We start from the raw sequence: 18,660 nt of genomic DNA, 5'->3' as shown, positions 1-18,660 counted from the left end.
AAACATGGACAAGTAGACCTTTTACTGTAGACACTCCAAGTACATATGTTGAAATAAAATACACATAAACACATGAACAAGTAGACCTTTTACTGTAGACACTCCAAGTACATCTGTTAAAACAAGTGAAACTGCGAGCTACTGCTCACTGATGATACCCCCGTCGCAAGTGGATAATATTAATAGTGTAAAAATATGCAAGTGTTCGGTAAACAGGAAGTTGTCGAGTTATGAATCTGAAAACGCATCACTCGGTATAGCTGACTTATAAAAATCCTGAAACCAAATTTCAGAAATCCTTGTATTGTAGTTCCTGAGAAAAATGTGACAAAAATTTTTAACTTGGTTATCATGTGTAAAATCATACAAGTGTTCGGTAAACAGGAAGTTGTCAAGTGATGAATCTGAAAACGCATCACACGGTATAGCTGACTTATATAAATCCTGAAACCAAATTTCAGAAATCCTTGTATTGTAGTTCCTGAGAAAAATGTGACGAAAATTTTCAACTTGGTTATCATGTGTAAAATCATACAAGTGTTCGGTAAACAGGAAGTTGTCGAGTGATGAATCTGAAAACGCATCACACGGTATAGCTGACTTATATAAATCCTGAAACCAAATTTCAGAAATCCTTGTATTGTAGTTCCTGAGAAAAATGTGATGAAAATTTTTAACTTGGCTAGCATGTGTAAAATCAGACAAGTGTTCAGTAAACAGGAAGTTGTCAAGTGATGAATCTGAAAACGCATCACACCGTATGGCTGACATACCCGTATATAAATGTTGATACCAAATTACAGAAAGGGTGGATGTGTAGTTCCTGAGAAAAATGTGACGAAAGTTTCATGGGACGGACTGACTGACGGACGGACGGACAGACTGACGGACGGACGGACAGACTGACGGACTGACGGACAGACAGAGGTAAAACAGTATACCCCCCCCCCTTTTTTAAAGCTGGAGTATAATAAAATACACATAAAAACATGGACAAGTAGACCTTTTACTGTAGACACTCCAAGTACATATGTTGAAATAAAATACAAATAAACACATGAACAAGTAGACCTTTTACTGTAGACACTCCAAGTACATCTGTTAAAATAAAATACACATAAAAACATGGACAAGTAGACCTTTTACTGTAGACACTCCAAGTACATATGTTGAAATAAAATACAAATAAACACATGGACAAGTAGACCTTTAACTGTAGACACTGAAAGTACATCTGTTGAAACAAGAATGTGTCCATAGAACATGGATGCCCAAATCTCACTTTTATTTTCTATGTTCAATGGACCATGAAATTGGGGTCAAAACTCTAATTTGGCATTAACATTTGAAAGATCATATCAGGGGAACATGTGTACTGAGTTTCAAGTTGATAGGACTTCAACTTCATCAAAAACTACCTTGACCAAAAAAAACTTAACCTGAAGCGGGACAAATGAACGAATGAACAGACAGACGGATGAAAGGATGCACGGAATAGAATACATAATGCCCATAAACGGGGCATAATAAAATACACATAAACTGATAAAATGTATGTGTTTCTCAACTATAAGTGACATATTTCATATGGTCTAAAAATTGATACCACAATAGTCATTAGATCTATAATTTCAGACTGCTAAGGGAAACGCCATTTTGTAATTCCAATAAAACATGGGCTGCATGTGATTAACATCACAATTGAAAATGCTACCTCAGTTGTATTTTGAACAACACCCAATATCAAAATGGACATTTGTGTTGGTTTCTAGCCAGGAAATAAAATAAAATCTTTCTTAAAGCAAGTTTACTTTTATCTTCTCTTTTTTTATTTTCTACAACGTTTCGACTACCTAAAATATACAATTGAAACCTTGCTAACACCAGGTAAAAAAGATACTGACAAATATAATGCCTTTCCATGTTAAAATGAGCATAGAGCATGGCATAAAAGAATTATTTCTTAATTTCCTATTGTGAGGGGGGATAGGACCTTTATGGGGACTCCGGGATCGGGTGTTTTTAAGCTCGGGATTTACCCTTTCAGGATCCGGGAATTCTTTTTTCCAATTTCAGGACCTCAGGATTTCTTGTTTTTAAGCTCAGGATTTCGGGATTTCGTGTTTTAAAGCCCGGGATTTCGGGATCAGGACCCCTCCTATACCCCTCTATTGTGACTTTTTAACTGAATTTGGATTCACTCATACATAGATGACATCATGAGATACAATTTTTATCTTGATTTGTATATATATCAGTATTGGAGATACAAGTTTAGAACACTTGTAGTGTACTCTGATTGCCTGTAAAAGAAGGTGTAGGGTATAGGTCAATGTGACAGAAACCTAAGAACACAAAACAGGCATTTGGAGGTTGATGTACAATTTTTAATAATATACAATAAAATTGAGAAAGGAAATGGTGAATATGTCAAAGCGACAACCACCCGACCATAGAGCAAACAACAGCCGAAGGCAACCAATGGGTCTTCAATGTAGCGAGAATTCCCGCACCCGTAGGTGTCCTTCAGCTGGCCCCTAAAATATGCATAATAGTACAGTGATAATGGACGTCATACTAAACTCCGAATTATACACAAGAAACTAAAATTTAAAATCATACAAGACTAACAAAGGCCAGAGGCTCCTGACTTGGGACAGGCGCAAATTTGCGGCTGGGTTAAACATGTTTATGAGATCTCAACCCTCCCCCTATACCTTTAGCCAATGTAGAAAAGTAAAAGAATAACAATACGCACATTAAAATTCAGTTCAAGAGAAGTCCGAGTCTGATGTCAAAAGATGTAACAAAAGAAAATAAATAAAATGACAATAATACATAAATAACAACAGACTACTAGCAGTTAACTGACATGCCAGCTCCAGACCTCAATTAAACTGATTGAAAGATTATGTCTTCATCATATGAATATCAGGTACAATCCCTCCCGTTAGGGGTTTAGTATCATACTATCATAAAATATATGAGAAGAACATAACCCGTGTCATGCCAACAACTGTTTTTTTAGAAATAAATGTGTTTAGTTCCGATGCAAAGACCCTATCAGTGAATCAATGTTAAAGCCAAAATATGCAATCTTTAATGACCTGACAACAGTATCGTAACTATATCCCCTTTTAATAAGTCTATTTAAAGGTTTTGTTAGTTTCTGAGGAGAATACTGACATTTTTGTGCTTTATAAAGAATATTTCCATAAAATTTTGGATGTGAAATACCTGAACGTATAAGATGTCTGCATGTTGAGTTATATTTACGAATTATTTCCTTATACCGGTGATAAAATTTAGTAAATGTTTTGACCAGTTTGTGATATCGAAAACCCTGGTGTAATAATTTTTCAGTAATACATAAATTTCTCTCGCTAAAATCTAATACATTGTTACATACACGAGCGAATCGTACAAGTTGAGATATATAAACACCATAAGATGGTGACAAGGGAACGTCACCATCTAAAAATGGATAATTAACAATAGGAAATGAAAAATCATCTCTTTTATCATAAATTTTTGTATTAAGCTTCCCGTTTATGATATAGATATCAAGATCGAGGAAAGGGCAGTGGTCATTGTTATCATTAGCTTTATTTAAAGTAAGTTCTACAGGATAAATTTCTTTAGTATACATACTGAAGTCGTCATTATTTAGAGCCAATATATCATCCAAATATCTAAAAGTATTGTTAAATTTTTGTATCAAATGTTGTTTTGATGGGTCTTTGCTAATTTTAGTCATAAATTGTAACTCATAACAATACAAAAAACTCATCAGTGACGCTCTATCTGTATTGTAACTCATAACAATATAAAAAACAAGTTTGCATTAACAATTTTAAGAAACTTTAAAAGATCTGCTATGAACAAGAAATTTTAATAAATGTCATTTTTTTTTATTAGTCAGCAAAAACCTGACTCCTGTTTTCTATGTAATGTTTGGTGAACAGCTGTTTCAACTTATTTGTCTGTTCATTTCTTTTTCTTTTCGCCATAGTGGTTTTATTTCCTTTGACTTTTGTTCTTTCTTTGAATAACTTATCGAGGGTATCGCAAGCCCAGTAGTCAGCACTTTTTGTGCTGACATGAATTGTCATTGATATGGTTATATTTATAAATTTACTGTTTACAAATTTATGAATTTTTTGAAATACTAAGGTTTTTCTACCTCAGGCATAGACTACCTTAGCTGTATTTGGCAAACTTTTAGGAATTTTGGTCCTCAATGCTCTTCAACTTCGTACTTTATTTGGCCTTTTTAACCTTTTTGGATTAGAGTGTCACTGATGAGTCTTTTGTAGACGAAATGCACGTCTGGCGTATTTACTAAATTTAGTCCTGGTATCTATGATGAGTTTATTTATCTGATATTACCCCCCTTTTTTTTTTACCTGACTTGTCCAATTTATGCGAGATATTCTCTAGATACATCCTACTGGATTGAATCATTCTCTCTAATTCAAATATTCTATCTGTCATCCTCTTGATAGTCTTCTTTTGGAATCTCAAATCATCCTGCATATTCTGTAATCTGTCAACAAATGAAAGAAACAAGCTATTTATAAACTGGCAGATATAATTTGTTTTTTGCAAAACATCATGTTGCAGTTTTGGAAATTAAATAACAAGAATGTGTCTCAAGTACATGGATGTCCCATCCGCGCTATCATTTTCTATTTTCATTGGACTGTGAAAATGGGGGAAAATTTAGAATTAGTCATTAAAATTAGAAAGATCATATCATAGGGAACATGTGTACTAAGTTTCAAGTTGATTGGACTTCAACTTCCATCAAAAACTACCTCGACCAAAATTTTTAACCTGAAGCAGGACAAACGGACAAAAGGACGGATGAACACACAGACCAGAAAGCATAATGCTGATAAATGGGACAAAAAAACAACGCAATAATTTCTAAATTTACAGTTATCTCTTCATGTCAACAATTGACTGTAATACTGAGTCCTGTCTTGGTAGGGACAAATTCCATGACTGTTTCCCCGACTTCTTTCTTGAAGTTCTGTCTTGGTTAGGACAAACACCTTTTTTAAAGTCCTATATAAGAAGAGACATATTCCCTGAATCATATTCCTGACTTTCTTTTAATCGGTATTTCCACAAACCTTCTACTGTACATTCAGAAATTATTGCATGCATTTATTATAGCGATTTTTCATAAATGGACAAGAATGCGAGTTAAATTATTGTGATTTTAGAAAAATCTACATACAAATCTTTGTTTTTGTTATCAAAATGAGTGTTCTTATTATTAGGATACTCACCTTGTCGCATTATTCACATTAATAAAAACCTTTCTTAATTTATAGTATATAATAATGTACTTACATTTCAGCTTGTACCTTTGGTATATCTTCCATTTGAAGTTTTTCCTCCTTTGCATTAACATAATCATGGGAGCATTTCTTCCAGTAATTATAATCCTCTGACCTTTTGGTCTTTTTATGACTCTCTGATTTCTTCGTCTGAAATAAATTATGAAAATTAGTCAGCCTATTAGCAAACAGTATGTTATGTGCACTTTGTAAAAAAAAAAACAAGAATGTGCCCTTAGTACACAGATGCACCACTCGCTCTATCATTTTCTATGTTCAGAAGACTGTGAAAATGGGGTCAAAAAACTAATTTGGCATTTAAATTAGAAAGATCATTTTATAAGGAACATGTGTACAAAGTTTCAAGTTGATAGGACTTCAACTTCATCAAAAAACTACCTTGACCAAAAACTTTAACATGAAGCAGGACAAAAGGACTGATGAACGGTCAGACGGATGGACAAACGAACGAAATGATTCATAGACCAGAAAATATAATGCCTATAAATGGGGCATAACAATTAGTCAGCCTATAAGAATTGTTTCGTGCACTTTGTGAAAAAAAAAAATGGAGGAAAAACTTACATTGTATATTGTGGAGCTTTACACCATTATCTATGAATTTTGACACAAAAATATCTCAGTGAAAGGCAAAATGACTTCCAGCTGCCTCATTTTTACTTTTACTGATTCTAAATAACTTATAAGTTTTATCCTTTTTAAATTAAATCAGACCCCACCTGAGGGTTTGGAAGTTTTATTCAGTCAAAACTGAATTATGTTTTTATTTACAGCCGATTTTAATGAGTGTGTATGCAAAGGTAATATCTTTGGTTAGCTTAATTTGCCTGCTAGCTGAACAGTGAATTTATCATAAGGTTAGATAAACTACCCTCCTTTAAGAGTAGACTATTCTGGCAAATAACCAATATATCTGTCTGTAGGACAAGGCTACTCTGGAAGAAGGGTAGTGTTTACCTTAAATAACAATGACTTCACGGTTCAGCTAGCATACAAGGTAACCAAAGAACTTACTTTTAGCTACACACTCATTGAAATTGGCTGTAAACCTCAATTAAATAATATGTCTGAACTATAAAAAATATCCTAATAACAAGTTAACAATAACTTTCAAAACAGAAGAAAACACAGCAAATATTTATTTGCAAATAAATCTAATAACTTATAAAAAGTCGTAACCATAGAAGTAACATGTTTAACCTGCCATTTTCTGTATGTGCCTGTAATTTAGTGGTTGTCGTTTGTTGCTGTTTATCATATTTTAATTTCCTTTATTGGTTTTTACACAAATCTGGCCAGGATTTTTTTCATTTAAATTGTTTTACATTTGTCACTATGAGGCCTTTTATAGCTGACTATGTGGTTTACCTCATTGTTGTAGGCCATAAATGACCTATAGTTGTAAAGTTCCCAGTCATTTGGTCTCTGGTGTAGAGTTGTCTTAAGGATGTCTGCTTGTCATGTTTTGAAATTTTTGTCAGATTTTCTAAATCCTCTGGTTTTATCCATTTGAATGTCTTAAAAAAAATTGCCCATGGACCCCCATTTTTCTTTTTATAAATCTTTTACATGCATAATTATAAGCCATTTGTAAAAGTCTTATAAAATCTTCTTTATTTTTCAATAGTTTTTGAGAAATTTAACTTGTCAATGATAAAGCCATGAAAAATCAAGAGAACATTTTCCCGCCCAAATTCCAATGGCTAATATCTTAAAAACAAGCACATTACCCTATATTTTTTTTGCTTTTTAGATACCTCAATAAATCCCTTATCAATATATACTAGTGTTATGGAAAGCTATTTATTTTGAAACTAAGCAGCGAACTTAAAATTTTGCAAAACCACGAAATCATCAGAAATATTTTTTTTATCCATGGGTGCCAATTACCAGTTGATCAGTTTGTGGAGGTAAATTTAAACTGCAATTGGGTAAAACTTGTAGGCAATTCACTGTTTCAAAATCTAATGCATTCTGGGTAATATTTTGAAAAGCATACACCAAATGTTGTGAACTGTTTAAAACGTGGTTTAAACCAATGAGGTAACGTTATTTTCATTTTGGTGTACGAACAATGAGATTACCCATAGTCCTTTAAATTCTGAAAAGGCAAATTGGTATTGTGTTAGAACCAAGCCTTTTAAAAATGTACAGTAAAATGGTTGTGATCCTACCTTATACAGTTTATCACATGTACAAAAGTCAGAACATTTCTTCATGCAGCCTTTTAAAAGTCTATGTATAAAAGTCAGAAAAATAAAAAGGTAGTTGATGATGGTGAACGGAGGAGGAAAACATAGTCTGTCCTCAAAGTCCATAATTATCATATATCGTTGGAACTTCCAGATCTCAGCAGCTTCAAGATCTACCTTGGTTATCGTGAGACTGAAAAAGAATAAAACAAAACATTATAGATCGTGCATGTGTATCAATAGTAAACCATGCCTACTATATCATTTCAATGTTTTAAAAGAACATGGAATACTGTGAATTTATCATTATTTGTGGGACACTATAATTTTTAGGGGTTCCATGGAAATAGGTTATACATGATATTAAATGTTCAACAAAAGTACACATTTTCTATAGGCTTTTATGCAAATTTTGCAAAAACCATGAAATTCAAATTCCATGAAAATTGGTACCCACTGAAAAGAATGAACCCACAGTAGTTGCCAGTTATAATAAATACATTTTTCTTTTCACAACAAAAAGTGTTTGAGAATTGGTGTTCATAAACTGTAAAATGTATTTGTAACAGGTCAACGCTAGATAAATTGATATGTTCAATCACATACCAATTCACCTTTAGGTCCACAAAGTTCTTCCACTTAGTACTTTATTTGGTCTTTTTACCTGTTTTTGCTTGTTTAAGCATCACCAATAAGTCTTTTGTAGACAAAACATGTGTCTGGCATACAAAATTCTTAGTCTGGTATTTAGGGTTAGTTTATATAAAATCTTTGGTATCAAACAAAAGTAAGTTAAGAGTCCAATTGTTTGCAAAAAATAGATACGGAGATAACATATGTAATTTTCCTCTAAAAAAAGAGAATTTAGATTATTTCTTTTGTTGAAAACTGAATAAAAGTGGGATATGCATGACCTGAAAAAAGGGACATATAATAGCTGAATGATTTTGATTGAAAGGTGTATAACATAAATTTCCTTGTGTTCTTTATACAAATTAATAAATTATAAGATTAAAACTTGATGTTATACTTACGCAAACATTGCAAACAGCAGAGTGACTAAGACAAGTTTACAAATCAATAAATACTGTATGGTAATGATATAACCACCCAAACTTGACATTGGACACTTCTGGACTGGTTCCACCAAAGGTTCTACAAGTAAATTATATCATAACTCCATACCTGCCAACTTTTCAAAATGACCATGGGTGTTTTACATGCAAGATGGCTCTTATAGTCCTACAAAACCTTAAAAGGGGGGCTTCAAATACATTTTAATGTTGGTTTTTTTTGCTTCTTAATACGTTTACAAGACTTCAGCCATTGTAAAATCAATTGTTTTGTTTAAAATTGTTGACAAAATTGCTATTTCAAAATTTCCATTTGGAAGCCTCCATTGGGGAAACAGCAAATAGTGACAGTTGGCAGGTATGTTTAAACTCACAATAAATTTTCTATTACTGCAAAAAGTAAAATCACAAAAAAACTGAACTCCAATGAAAATTCAAAAATGAAAAGTCCCTAATCAAATGACAAAATCTAAAGCTCAAACACATCAAAAGAATGGACCACTGTCATATTCCTGACTTGGTACATATTTTCATTTAGACAGAACTTATATTCAATACATGTTCTTGAGGTTTTATTTGTTCCTGTGCTGTAATTTTTCCATGTGTTTATAGTGGATTTGTATCATAAAATGATACATCATATCTTTCCTTTTCAATTTTAAACTAAATTAGTTTCCAATGTATGTAGATTTTACAATACATAGAACCCAATTCAGCAGTGTTTTGTTTTAGTCTACATCTTTAGTTTTGTTCAGTAATGGAAAAAAGTAAAATCACAAAAATACTGAACTCAGAGGAAAATCAATTCGGAAAGTCTATAAGCACATGGCAAAATCAAATAACAAAACGTATCAAAAACGAATGGACAAGAACTGTCACACTCCTGACTTGGCACAGGCATTTTCAAATGTAGAAAATGGTGGATTGAACCTGGTTTTATAGCTAGCTAAACCTCTCACTTGTATGACAGTCACATCAAATTCCATTATATTGTCACTGATGTGTGAACAAAACACAACATATTGAAGATATCTTTTTGACCTTATTTCATCAAAATCGCAATTTTTTTTTCATTTTTATGCCAAATGTCAAATAGTAAAAAAAAAAAAAAAATGTTTTATTTTCTTACTTATTTCACATCAGTGACATTATGATGATGTGATAATATTGCAGAGGTAATTTTTGCAAAAGTTTGTAATTTTTCTAGGTTATTCATAACAAAGCAAGTGTTATTTTCAGCTATCCATACAAACTATCTTATTCATGTATGAACATGTATAAATTGACAAGACATTGACACATATGTGGCGTAGTGGTTAGTGCATTGTACTACTAACACAAAGATTTCTGGTTCGATTCCCGTTCCGGGATGAAAATTTCACGGACGAAAATTTCAGGGACTGAATTTTTGGCTCTCCCTTGACACTATTTGCGAGTATGGTCTTGAGGAAACAATAAGGCCAACTAAAATTAATTAGTAGATTTTCATCCAATTTTATGAAAAAAATGGGGCGGGTGGGAGGATTTTATTTTTTAAATTTTATTTCATATGAAACCTTCTTGTCATCTTTTATTCATATCTGCAAGTGTAATAATAAGCTTATATCATGTAAATACATGCATAAGGTATCGTGTATAAGACAATAACAATCAAAACCAAGGAGTAAACGAAGACTCATAAAACCAAAAGACGTTACATCTACAGTTATAAATAATAAATAATAAACAACACGAACTCCACTAAAAACCGGGAGCAAAATCAGGTGCTCCGGAAGGGTAAGCACTTCCTGCACCGCATACGGCACCCATCATGTTATTTCTATGTTCAATTCGGTAATGATGAAAGGTTGTTATGACTGAGGAAGAATATCACTGAGATCATAAGATTTCGGACACACTTTTGTCATAATGGCCAATCAGCTCATGATGGCGACCATAAAATTTCTTGAGTGATGACCTTAATTTGATTGATTCATAGCCCTGTCTTAGCAACTTTTGAGAAAAAAGTATTCCTTGTTCAACAAAACCAACGTACTTTGAGCTAGCTCTAAAGTAACGTATCAATTGAGCCACATATACTCCATATGCTGGTGCCACTTTTTTCAAATTCATAAATATATATCTCTGATTGGCAACAACTGTGCTACATGTAATTGCCGCTTTAGAAACCTAATTTATAGTTAACAGCAGAAATGTGAAGAAATGTTCTCCTCAGTTGGATTACCTACATCAAATGTATTTTGCTTTCTACATGTTCTAAGCAATGTTTTGTTGTCCGAATAAAATGAAGCAAATGCATTGGTATGCAACACAGGTACGAAAAGTACAGCATAAAATGAAAACTCAAACAGTGTTTAAATAATAGGGTTGGTCCTTAATATGCAAGATGCAAATATAATTATAATGTAGAACATAAAGTTGTTTAATGACTCTATCGTAGGTATTGGGACAGAGGATGTTTTCTCTATTTCTAAAAAAAACAAAATTAAGGCTAAATCTAAATCTAAGAGCTTGCTATAAATTAATAAATTAAAAATGCGTATGTTTGTCGATTTTTTTAACTCAATATATACAGTCAACAATCTAAAAAGTTCATGCTTGTGTTAATTTCTTTATTCAAGTCAAATGTGTTCCACGATTCTAACGCTTTTGGGTTTCATTCACAGTCCAAATTTCTTGACACAAAGTCATTACATAAATAAAATAAATCCAAGGTGTTTTACTCACAAACATTTGTGTCATTTGTGACCGTACGGTGATTTGCGTTCTTGGACACAGCATATTACTCGTAACCCGATTATTTCACGCCCTTCTCGTAATCAATCTCTATTCTCGGTAAATGATGTTGTCATCATAGATCAGCAGAATATATCGACTTTAATAATTATTCAGTAAGAATACGCTAAGAAATACGAAAACCGAAATTTGAAAAAGGAAGTTTTACATCAAACGAAATCATCGACGGTTACCGGTAACGGAAATGAACAAAATCCGGAAATCGTATTTTTTTCAAAAATAAAAAAAATCGGGGCGGGAAGATTTCAGAGGGGCGGGCGGGGATGAAAATCTATCAATTAATTTTAATTGGCCTAATAGTCCGTCAGAAGGGACGATAAATGGCTGACCTGTGTTAAGAGAGAGCCATATCTCTTGCACTTAAAAACACCATTGTAGATTTCAAAAAAGAGCAGGCTAATGCCACTACAAGGCAGCACTCGCACCCACAAAGTGGAAAGGAATTAATATTAGTTGCAAAACTTGTTTCCTAATCCACTATAAATAAATATGTTTACATATTTGAATGCTTATATACTTATATAACGGGAGGGATTGTGCCTGATATTCATATGATGAAGTCATAATCTTTCAATCAGTTTAATTGAGATCTGGAGCTGGCATGTCAGTTAACTGCTAGTAGTTTGTTGTTATTTATGTATTATTGTCATTTTATTTATTTTCTTTTGTTACATCTTCTGACACTAGACTCGGACTTCTCTTGAACTGAATTTTAATGTGCGTATTGTTATGCGTTTACTTTTCTACATTGGCTAGAGGTATAGGGGGAGGGTTGAGATCTCATCAACATGTTTAACGCCGCCGAAATTTTGGGCCTGTCCCAAATCAGAAGCCTCTGGCCTTTGTTAGTCTTATATTATTTTTAATTTTAGTTTCTTGTGTATAATTCGGAGATTAGTATGACGTCCATTATCACTGTACTAGTATACATATTTTTTAGAGGGCCAGCTGAAGGACGCTTACGGGTGCGGGAGTTTCTCGCTACATTGAAGACCCATTGGCGGCCTTTAGCTGTTGTCTGCTCTATGGTCGGGTTGTTGTCGCTTTAACACATTCCCCATTTCCTTTCTCAATTTTATTTTATTAAGTAAAAGTTCAAATTGAAAGGTAAATTCTCTAATGGCTAGCATACATCTATTCAATTATTTGATCTAGACACTTTAATTTATCAATCATAACATATAATAAACAGTTCCCTTACCAGGTTTGTACATATGAGAACCTCTAAAGTGGAAAGCATCTGAAAAACAAAATTATTATTAATTCTTTTTTCATATGTACATTGTGTCAACATAATCATAAAAACTTATTCATTGATATGAAAACTATAAATAGCTAGTCTGTTAAATCAAGCATCAATTTAATAAACATTATAAGTTGTAAATAAAAATGCTAATATCTGAATCATAAACTGCAAAATTTGAAAGCAATAGTATGAAAACTAGAGAAAATTGATGGCTGACTTTGCTAATGTGAATGTCCAAGCTCAACATTTTTTTTTTATCATGATCTATAACACAATCTAGTATTAGTGAATAATAGCGTTAAGTTAAAGCCCAAAACTCATGGAGTTAAAGTCAGGGAGCAAAAGAATTTTTGTACCTATATAGTATATGCGTCTAAGTTGTAGACCCAATTCTTTGTCTCTATATTGCAGAATTGCATTCAATATCATAGCAGCTACATAGTGCTACGTAGATTGTTGACTACTTCATGTGTAGCTAGCCTAGCTGCTAACTAGATCTATCTAACAGTTAGGCTAGCTACACGTTCAGTAGTCAACAATCTACGTAGATCAATGTAGCCGCTACAATATTGAACACAACCCAGATATTTCTTGAACTTCCTTTGGTTTCTTTATTTTCATTTTCTATTGATTCATTATTTATATCTGCAATATAAGGATGGACATCCGTCTAGCTAATTTGAACTTTTTTTTATCAAGACTTTCAATGAACATTTTATTCCTGTTACATTAAACCCCTTCTAGAAGTAGTGGATAATTATCCTTAATCTCAACCTTCGAATGTTGTATTTCTGTTGATGCATATCAAATTGTAAAACAATCTGGGTTATCAAAACCTGTTTACATATATAATTTAAAATTAAAAAACTTTCTATTTTTTGTTACAAGAAGTGCAAATGAAAACATTCCCTCGGAAGGAAAGGACATTGCTGATACTACGTACTATAACAAATAGAAGCCTAGGATAAACATATTTATTTTGTTAGCGATTTTATTTTGTATTATGAAGGGGATATTTCAATGGAACTAAAGTGAGTGCAAAGATATAATTTAAAATTAAAAAAACTTTCTATTTTTTGTTACAAGAAGTGCAAATGAAAACATTCCCTCGGAAGGAAAGGACATTGCTGATACTACGTACTATAACAAATAGAAGCCTAGGATAAACATATAATTTTGTTAGCGATTTTATTTTGTATTATGAAGGGGATATTTCAACGGAACTTAAGTGAGTGGAAATGTGAAGAAAAATATATCAAGATGTATGACAAGCAAACGAGTATCCTAGTACTAAAACTGTACTCTAGTACTCATTGCCATTCCTAATAATTTTACATTCTTATTTAACTCTAGATCTAGTATAAATAAACTCATCATAGATACCAGGACTAAATTTAGTATATACGCCAGACACGCGTTTCGTCTACAAAAGACTCATCAGTGACGCTCGAATCCAAAAAAGTTAAAAAGGCCAAAGCATGTCATAACAAGGATTTATGTGAACATTTTGTTTAAGTTCTCTTACCAGTAGCACAGTAGCTAGTGGTCAAATTGGCATAATGTGGACTACAATCTGGATCTCCTACAAATAAATATATACCTTTAAATATATTATGGACAAGACATTCAATTACTGTAAATTCAGAAATTATTGCGAGGTTTTTATTATTGCGAGTTGAAAATGCAATAATTTATTTATATTTTTAAATATTTTATATGAATTAAACAGGATTTTTCTCAAAATCATAAAAATTAAAATCGCATTTAAGTCTAAAATGGCAAAATCGAAATATTACACTAAAAACACTAGTTTTCTATAATTATCAATACAACTCTCTTGAACATTTAAAATAAAATATTCAGTCTGAATTTGTGGCTTGTAAGTTCTTCTGCATTTTGTCATGTAGATGAACTATAGTAGCATACATCTTCATCATTTGGCTCTCAGACTGGTGGATAGTTGTCCAATTGGCAATCATACCATAGCTTCTTATTTTCATATGAATAAAAAACTTTTAAACAGCAGGACAAAGTCTTGTCTCCACAATTTTGTGTTGAGGCCTTGCCTTGAAGTCATAAAACTTTCGAGTCAGTTTTTTTGTACTCATACTCTAAAACCAACCAATCAAATTGCTCGATTTCATGTTTCGAGCATGATGTTTGTGCTCCAAGCACTGAGCAAAGTTTTATGACTTCAAAGCAAGGCCTTCAGTCATAAAGCTTTCGAGTCAGTTTTTGGCATTCTTACTCCAAAATCAACCAATCAAAATGTTGGATTTCATGTTTCGAGCATGATTTTTGTGCTCCAGCTACTAAGCAAATTCCTCAGGAAACAGAAGGAATAATACTCACCTCTGCAATTTTATTGGGGATAGATAAAGCATGGAAATAAATGTTGATATTTTTCTAAATTATTACCATCCAAGTCATGAATCTGTGTCAGAAACATAGCAAACAGTGGTCTGGTCACAACCCTCTTTATCAATTCAGTTCCTAGCGGAAAGTTTGGATACAGAATTGCCTGTATGGTTACACCACCTGATATCATGAAAATCAGGAACATTCTAACGAAGGACACAAAGTCAACTCTTATCTGAAAATAAAAAGTGTAAAAATAGTTTTAACACATTCACAAATAATAATAACCCACAACAAGAATGTGTCCTCAGTACACGAATGCCCCACTCGCACTATCATTTTCCATGTTCAGTGGACCGTGAAATTGGGGTAAAAACTCTAATTTGGCATTAAAATTAGAAAGATCATATCATAGGGGACATGTGTACTAAGTTTGAAGTCGATTGGACTTAAACTTCATCAAAAACTACCTTGACCAAAAACTTTAACCTGAAGCGGGACAGACGGACGGACGAACGAACGGACAGACGGACCATCGAACGGACAGACGGACGGACGGACGCACAGACCAGAAACCATAATGCCCCTCTACTATCGTAGGTGGGGCATAAAAACTTCAACATATAACAATGAGTCTTTTTTTTTTGTAAAACAAAATTTGAACTAACAATTTGAAGCAATTTTTTGTATTGTATTTATATACATATTTTACATATGAAAAAAAAACAAGTGAAACTGCGAGCTACTGCTCACTGATGATACCCCCGCCGCAAGTGGATGATATTAATAGTGTAAAAATATTCAAGTGTTCGGTAAACAGGAAGTTGTCGAGTGAGGAATCTGAAAACGCATCACACGGTATAGTTGACTTATATAAATCCTGAAACCAAATTTCAGAAATCCTTGTATTGTAGTTCCTGAGAAAAATGTGACGAAAATGTTCAACTTGGCTATCATGTGTAAAATCATACAAGTGTTCAGTAAACAGGAAGTTGTCGAGTGATGAATCTGAAAACGCATCACACGGTATAGCTGACTTATATAAATCCTGAAACCAAATTTCAGAAATCCTTGTATTGTAGTTCCTGAGAAAAATGTGACGAAAATTTTCAACTTGGCTATCATGTGTAAAATCATACAAGTGTTCAGTAAACAGGAAGTTGTCAAGTGATGAATCTGAAAACGCATCACACGGTATGGCTGACATATATAAATGTTGATACCAAATTACAGAAAGGGTGGATGTGTAGTTTGTGAGAAAAATGTGACGAAAGTTTCATGGGACGGACTGACTAACGGACGGACAGACAGAGGTAAAACAGTATTACCCCCCCCCCCCCCCCCCCCCCCCCCCTTTTTTAAAGCGGGGGTATAATTATGAACGACTAACGATGATTTATCTTTAATTTTATTTTTACCATCTATAAACGGGAGAACGTAAAATAACAAAAATACTAAATTTGAATTATTTCAGGGAAAATTCAAAACAAAAGGTCTGTATTCAAATTTCCAAAATCTACAGCTCAAACACATTAAACGAATGGATCTAACAACTATCATATTCCTGACTTGGTACAGGCATTTTCTGTAGTAGAAAATGTTGGATTTAACCTGGTTTTATAGCTAGCTAAATCTCTCACTTGTATGACAGTCACATACAAAAGAGCTGATAACAAGTGATATCCAATTTTCACGAGAATGTAAAACATAGCTCTCTCATATAGAAATTATTGTTTTCCTTATGAAACATTTTTGAAGTAATGGGAACCCAGTCTACTCTTAACATCAGACTTTTTAAAGGTTTTTATCAGGTTTAGTATTAAATCAAATTTTAAAAAAAGAAGAATATTTTCCAGGTGAAACATGTGAGGGTTTTGTACATTTTTGAAGAATCATAAATCTTTGTTAAAATGAGGGAAATGTGATCTTTGAAAGTCACCATTGACCTAATAAATAGCCAATAAAATTGTTGCGATTTCAAAACAAACTGCAAGATATACTTTGACTCAGGAAAATATATGTTATTAATAGATATTCTTACCATTCTGTTCATCCTAACAAGCATAGGTCCAAGAGTTGGACTCATAGGCAAATATACATGTGGTAATCGATAGAAAAAAAAGATCAAGCCCATGCTTAGTACAGTCTTGGAAACGTAGATATCGGAATAGTTGATCCATTGTGGCATAATCCTCAGAAACAGGTAGAACACGATAAAAATAAACATAAGTAATATTTCAATACAGCTCCACATCGATAACATGCTTTTATGTCTCTGAAAAAAAAAAAAATCTAACATTGCTGATAAAAAATCCAATTGTTGGTGTGCTGACTACTTTCGGTTTTAGAGGCTGATGCCTTCTGAAAAGTTTTCAAACATATTGCAATCTTTCCAAAAAGTGTTAAAAGATGACATAAAAATTGTCAAAGATCTTTTCCATTTTCTGAAAGACATTCTATGGATAATTTTTTCTTTCTGACTTTAATTTCTTTAATACATAATATTAATACTGTTTTATAAAGCAATTTCAAAACTTGTTTTTTCTAATTAAGCATAATATTATGAACATCTTCCATATAGTAAACAATTCTCCAAATCATTTATTTCTTTTTAAGTACAAAGATTTAAAATTCCATCTGTCAGAAAACTCAACAAAGTACTCATATTTGTAACCTTGAGAAAGACATGTTTATAGTTTTCTATACACAACAAAATCATCGGAAAACCTTATCATTTTCTCTCAAATTGCACCAGTTGTAAGCTTGAATTTAATTCTTTTAGATTCTCTTACCTGACCAAGTACTAGAATGTCCAACCAGAGTAAGTATTACCAATGTTATTTCAACTGATCGGGCGGAGCTTATGTTTTAATTTGCATAAGGACAGTCTATTTGAAAATGTGTGTGATAAGGATGATTGCCGTTATAATTATTATTGAATTCTAATCACTAATCAGTGTCACCAAAGGCATATACAAAAGAACTGAGTGTATGGTATGCGACGAATAATTGGACACTTCATTGATGAGCTTAGGCCGTACGGTGACCTATAGTTGTTAATGTCTGTGTCATTTTGGTCTTTTGTGGATAGTTGTCTCATTGGCAATCATACCACATTTTCTTTTTTATATTATCCCAAAAATCCTGTCTATAGATGGACTGGTCTTCAATGAGCGAACTTCTTAAACTCCGCCCAGTCAAGTGAAATATATCTAGTAATAACCTGTTGAAAAGAAGTAGGTCCGGTTAGGCCCGATTTTGGCCTCAAATTTCAGGTTCATCTAACGAAAGATTTTGACCACTTTTTAAACACTTAAGTGTCTATTTCATTTGAATCAATTAGTTTATGTGAAAAATTTTAACTGATTTAGTCATTAAAAACGATCTGATTCAAGCTTAAATATGAAAAATCTACCAAATATGCCGATAAATGTCACTTATCAGATGGTTTTTGTCAAAAATGAAAGTGGCAGCATCCGTGTTCATCCTCAACCTTTATATATGTTATGTATTATCATAAAATACAACTTATATTTCAATATTAAGGATGAACACGAATGCGGCCACTTTCGTTTTACACGAAAACCGTCTAAAATTTAACTAAAATGCTAGAATTGTGAAGATTT

The 18,660-nt window shown here is 32.8% G+C and overlaps 2 protein-coding genes across 3 annotated transcripts in view; both read right to left on the bottom strand.

The window, feature by feature from the left end:
* Nucleotides 1-18,660, bottom strand: part of LOC139492177 (inositol 1,4,5-triphosphate receptor associated 2-like) — a 455,884-nt gene that overhangs the window by 137,063 nt on the left and 300,161 nt on the right. The gene's annotated exons all lie outside the window — the stretch shown is intronic.
* Nucleotides 1-18,660, bottom strand: part of LOC139492176 (transient receptor potential cation channel subfamily M member-like 2) — a 99,002-nt gene that overhangs the window by 29,650 nt on the left and 50,692 nt on the right. For both annotated transcript variants that reach the window (XM_071280340.1, XM_071280341.1), the window contains 8 exons: nt 17,076-17,309; nt 15,095-15,269; nt 14,202-14,258; nt 12,632-12,670; nt 8,596-8,716; nt 7,544-7,754; nt 5,362-5,498; nt 4,407-4,546 (listed from right to left, as the gene is read on the bottom strand). In XM_071280340.1, the coding sequence (XP_071136441.1) occupies nt 4,407-4,546; nt 5,362-5,498; nt 7,544-7,754; nt 8,596-8,716; nt 12,632-12,670; nt 14,202-14,258; nt 15,095-15,269; nt 17,076-17,309 (1,114 nt within the window). The remainder of the gene's footprint in view (nt 1-4,406; nt 4,547-5,361; nt 5,499-7,543; nt 7,755-8,595; nt 8,717-12,631; nt 12,671-14,201; nt 14,259-15,094; nt 15,270-17,075; nt 17,310-18,660) is intronic.

Source organism: Mytilus edulis, chromosome 10 (genome assembly GCF_963676685.1).
Source record: "Mytilus edulis chromosome 10, xbMytEdul2.2, whole genome shotgun sequence".
Lineage (NCBI taxonomy): Eukaryota > Metazoa > Mollusca > Bivalvia > Mytilida > Mytilidae > Mytilus > Mytilus edulis.
The sequence above is the reverse complement of the archived record's forward strand: the minus strand, read 5'-3'. Positions and strand labels throughout refer to the sequence as shown.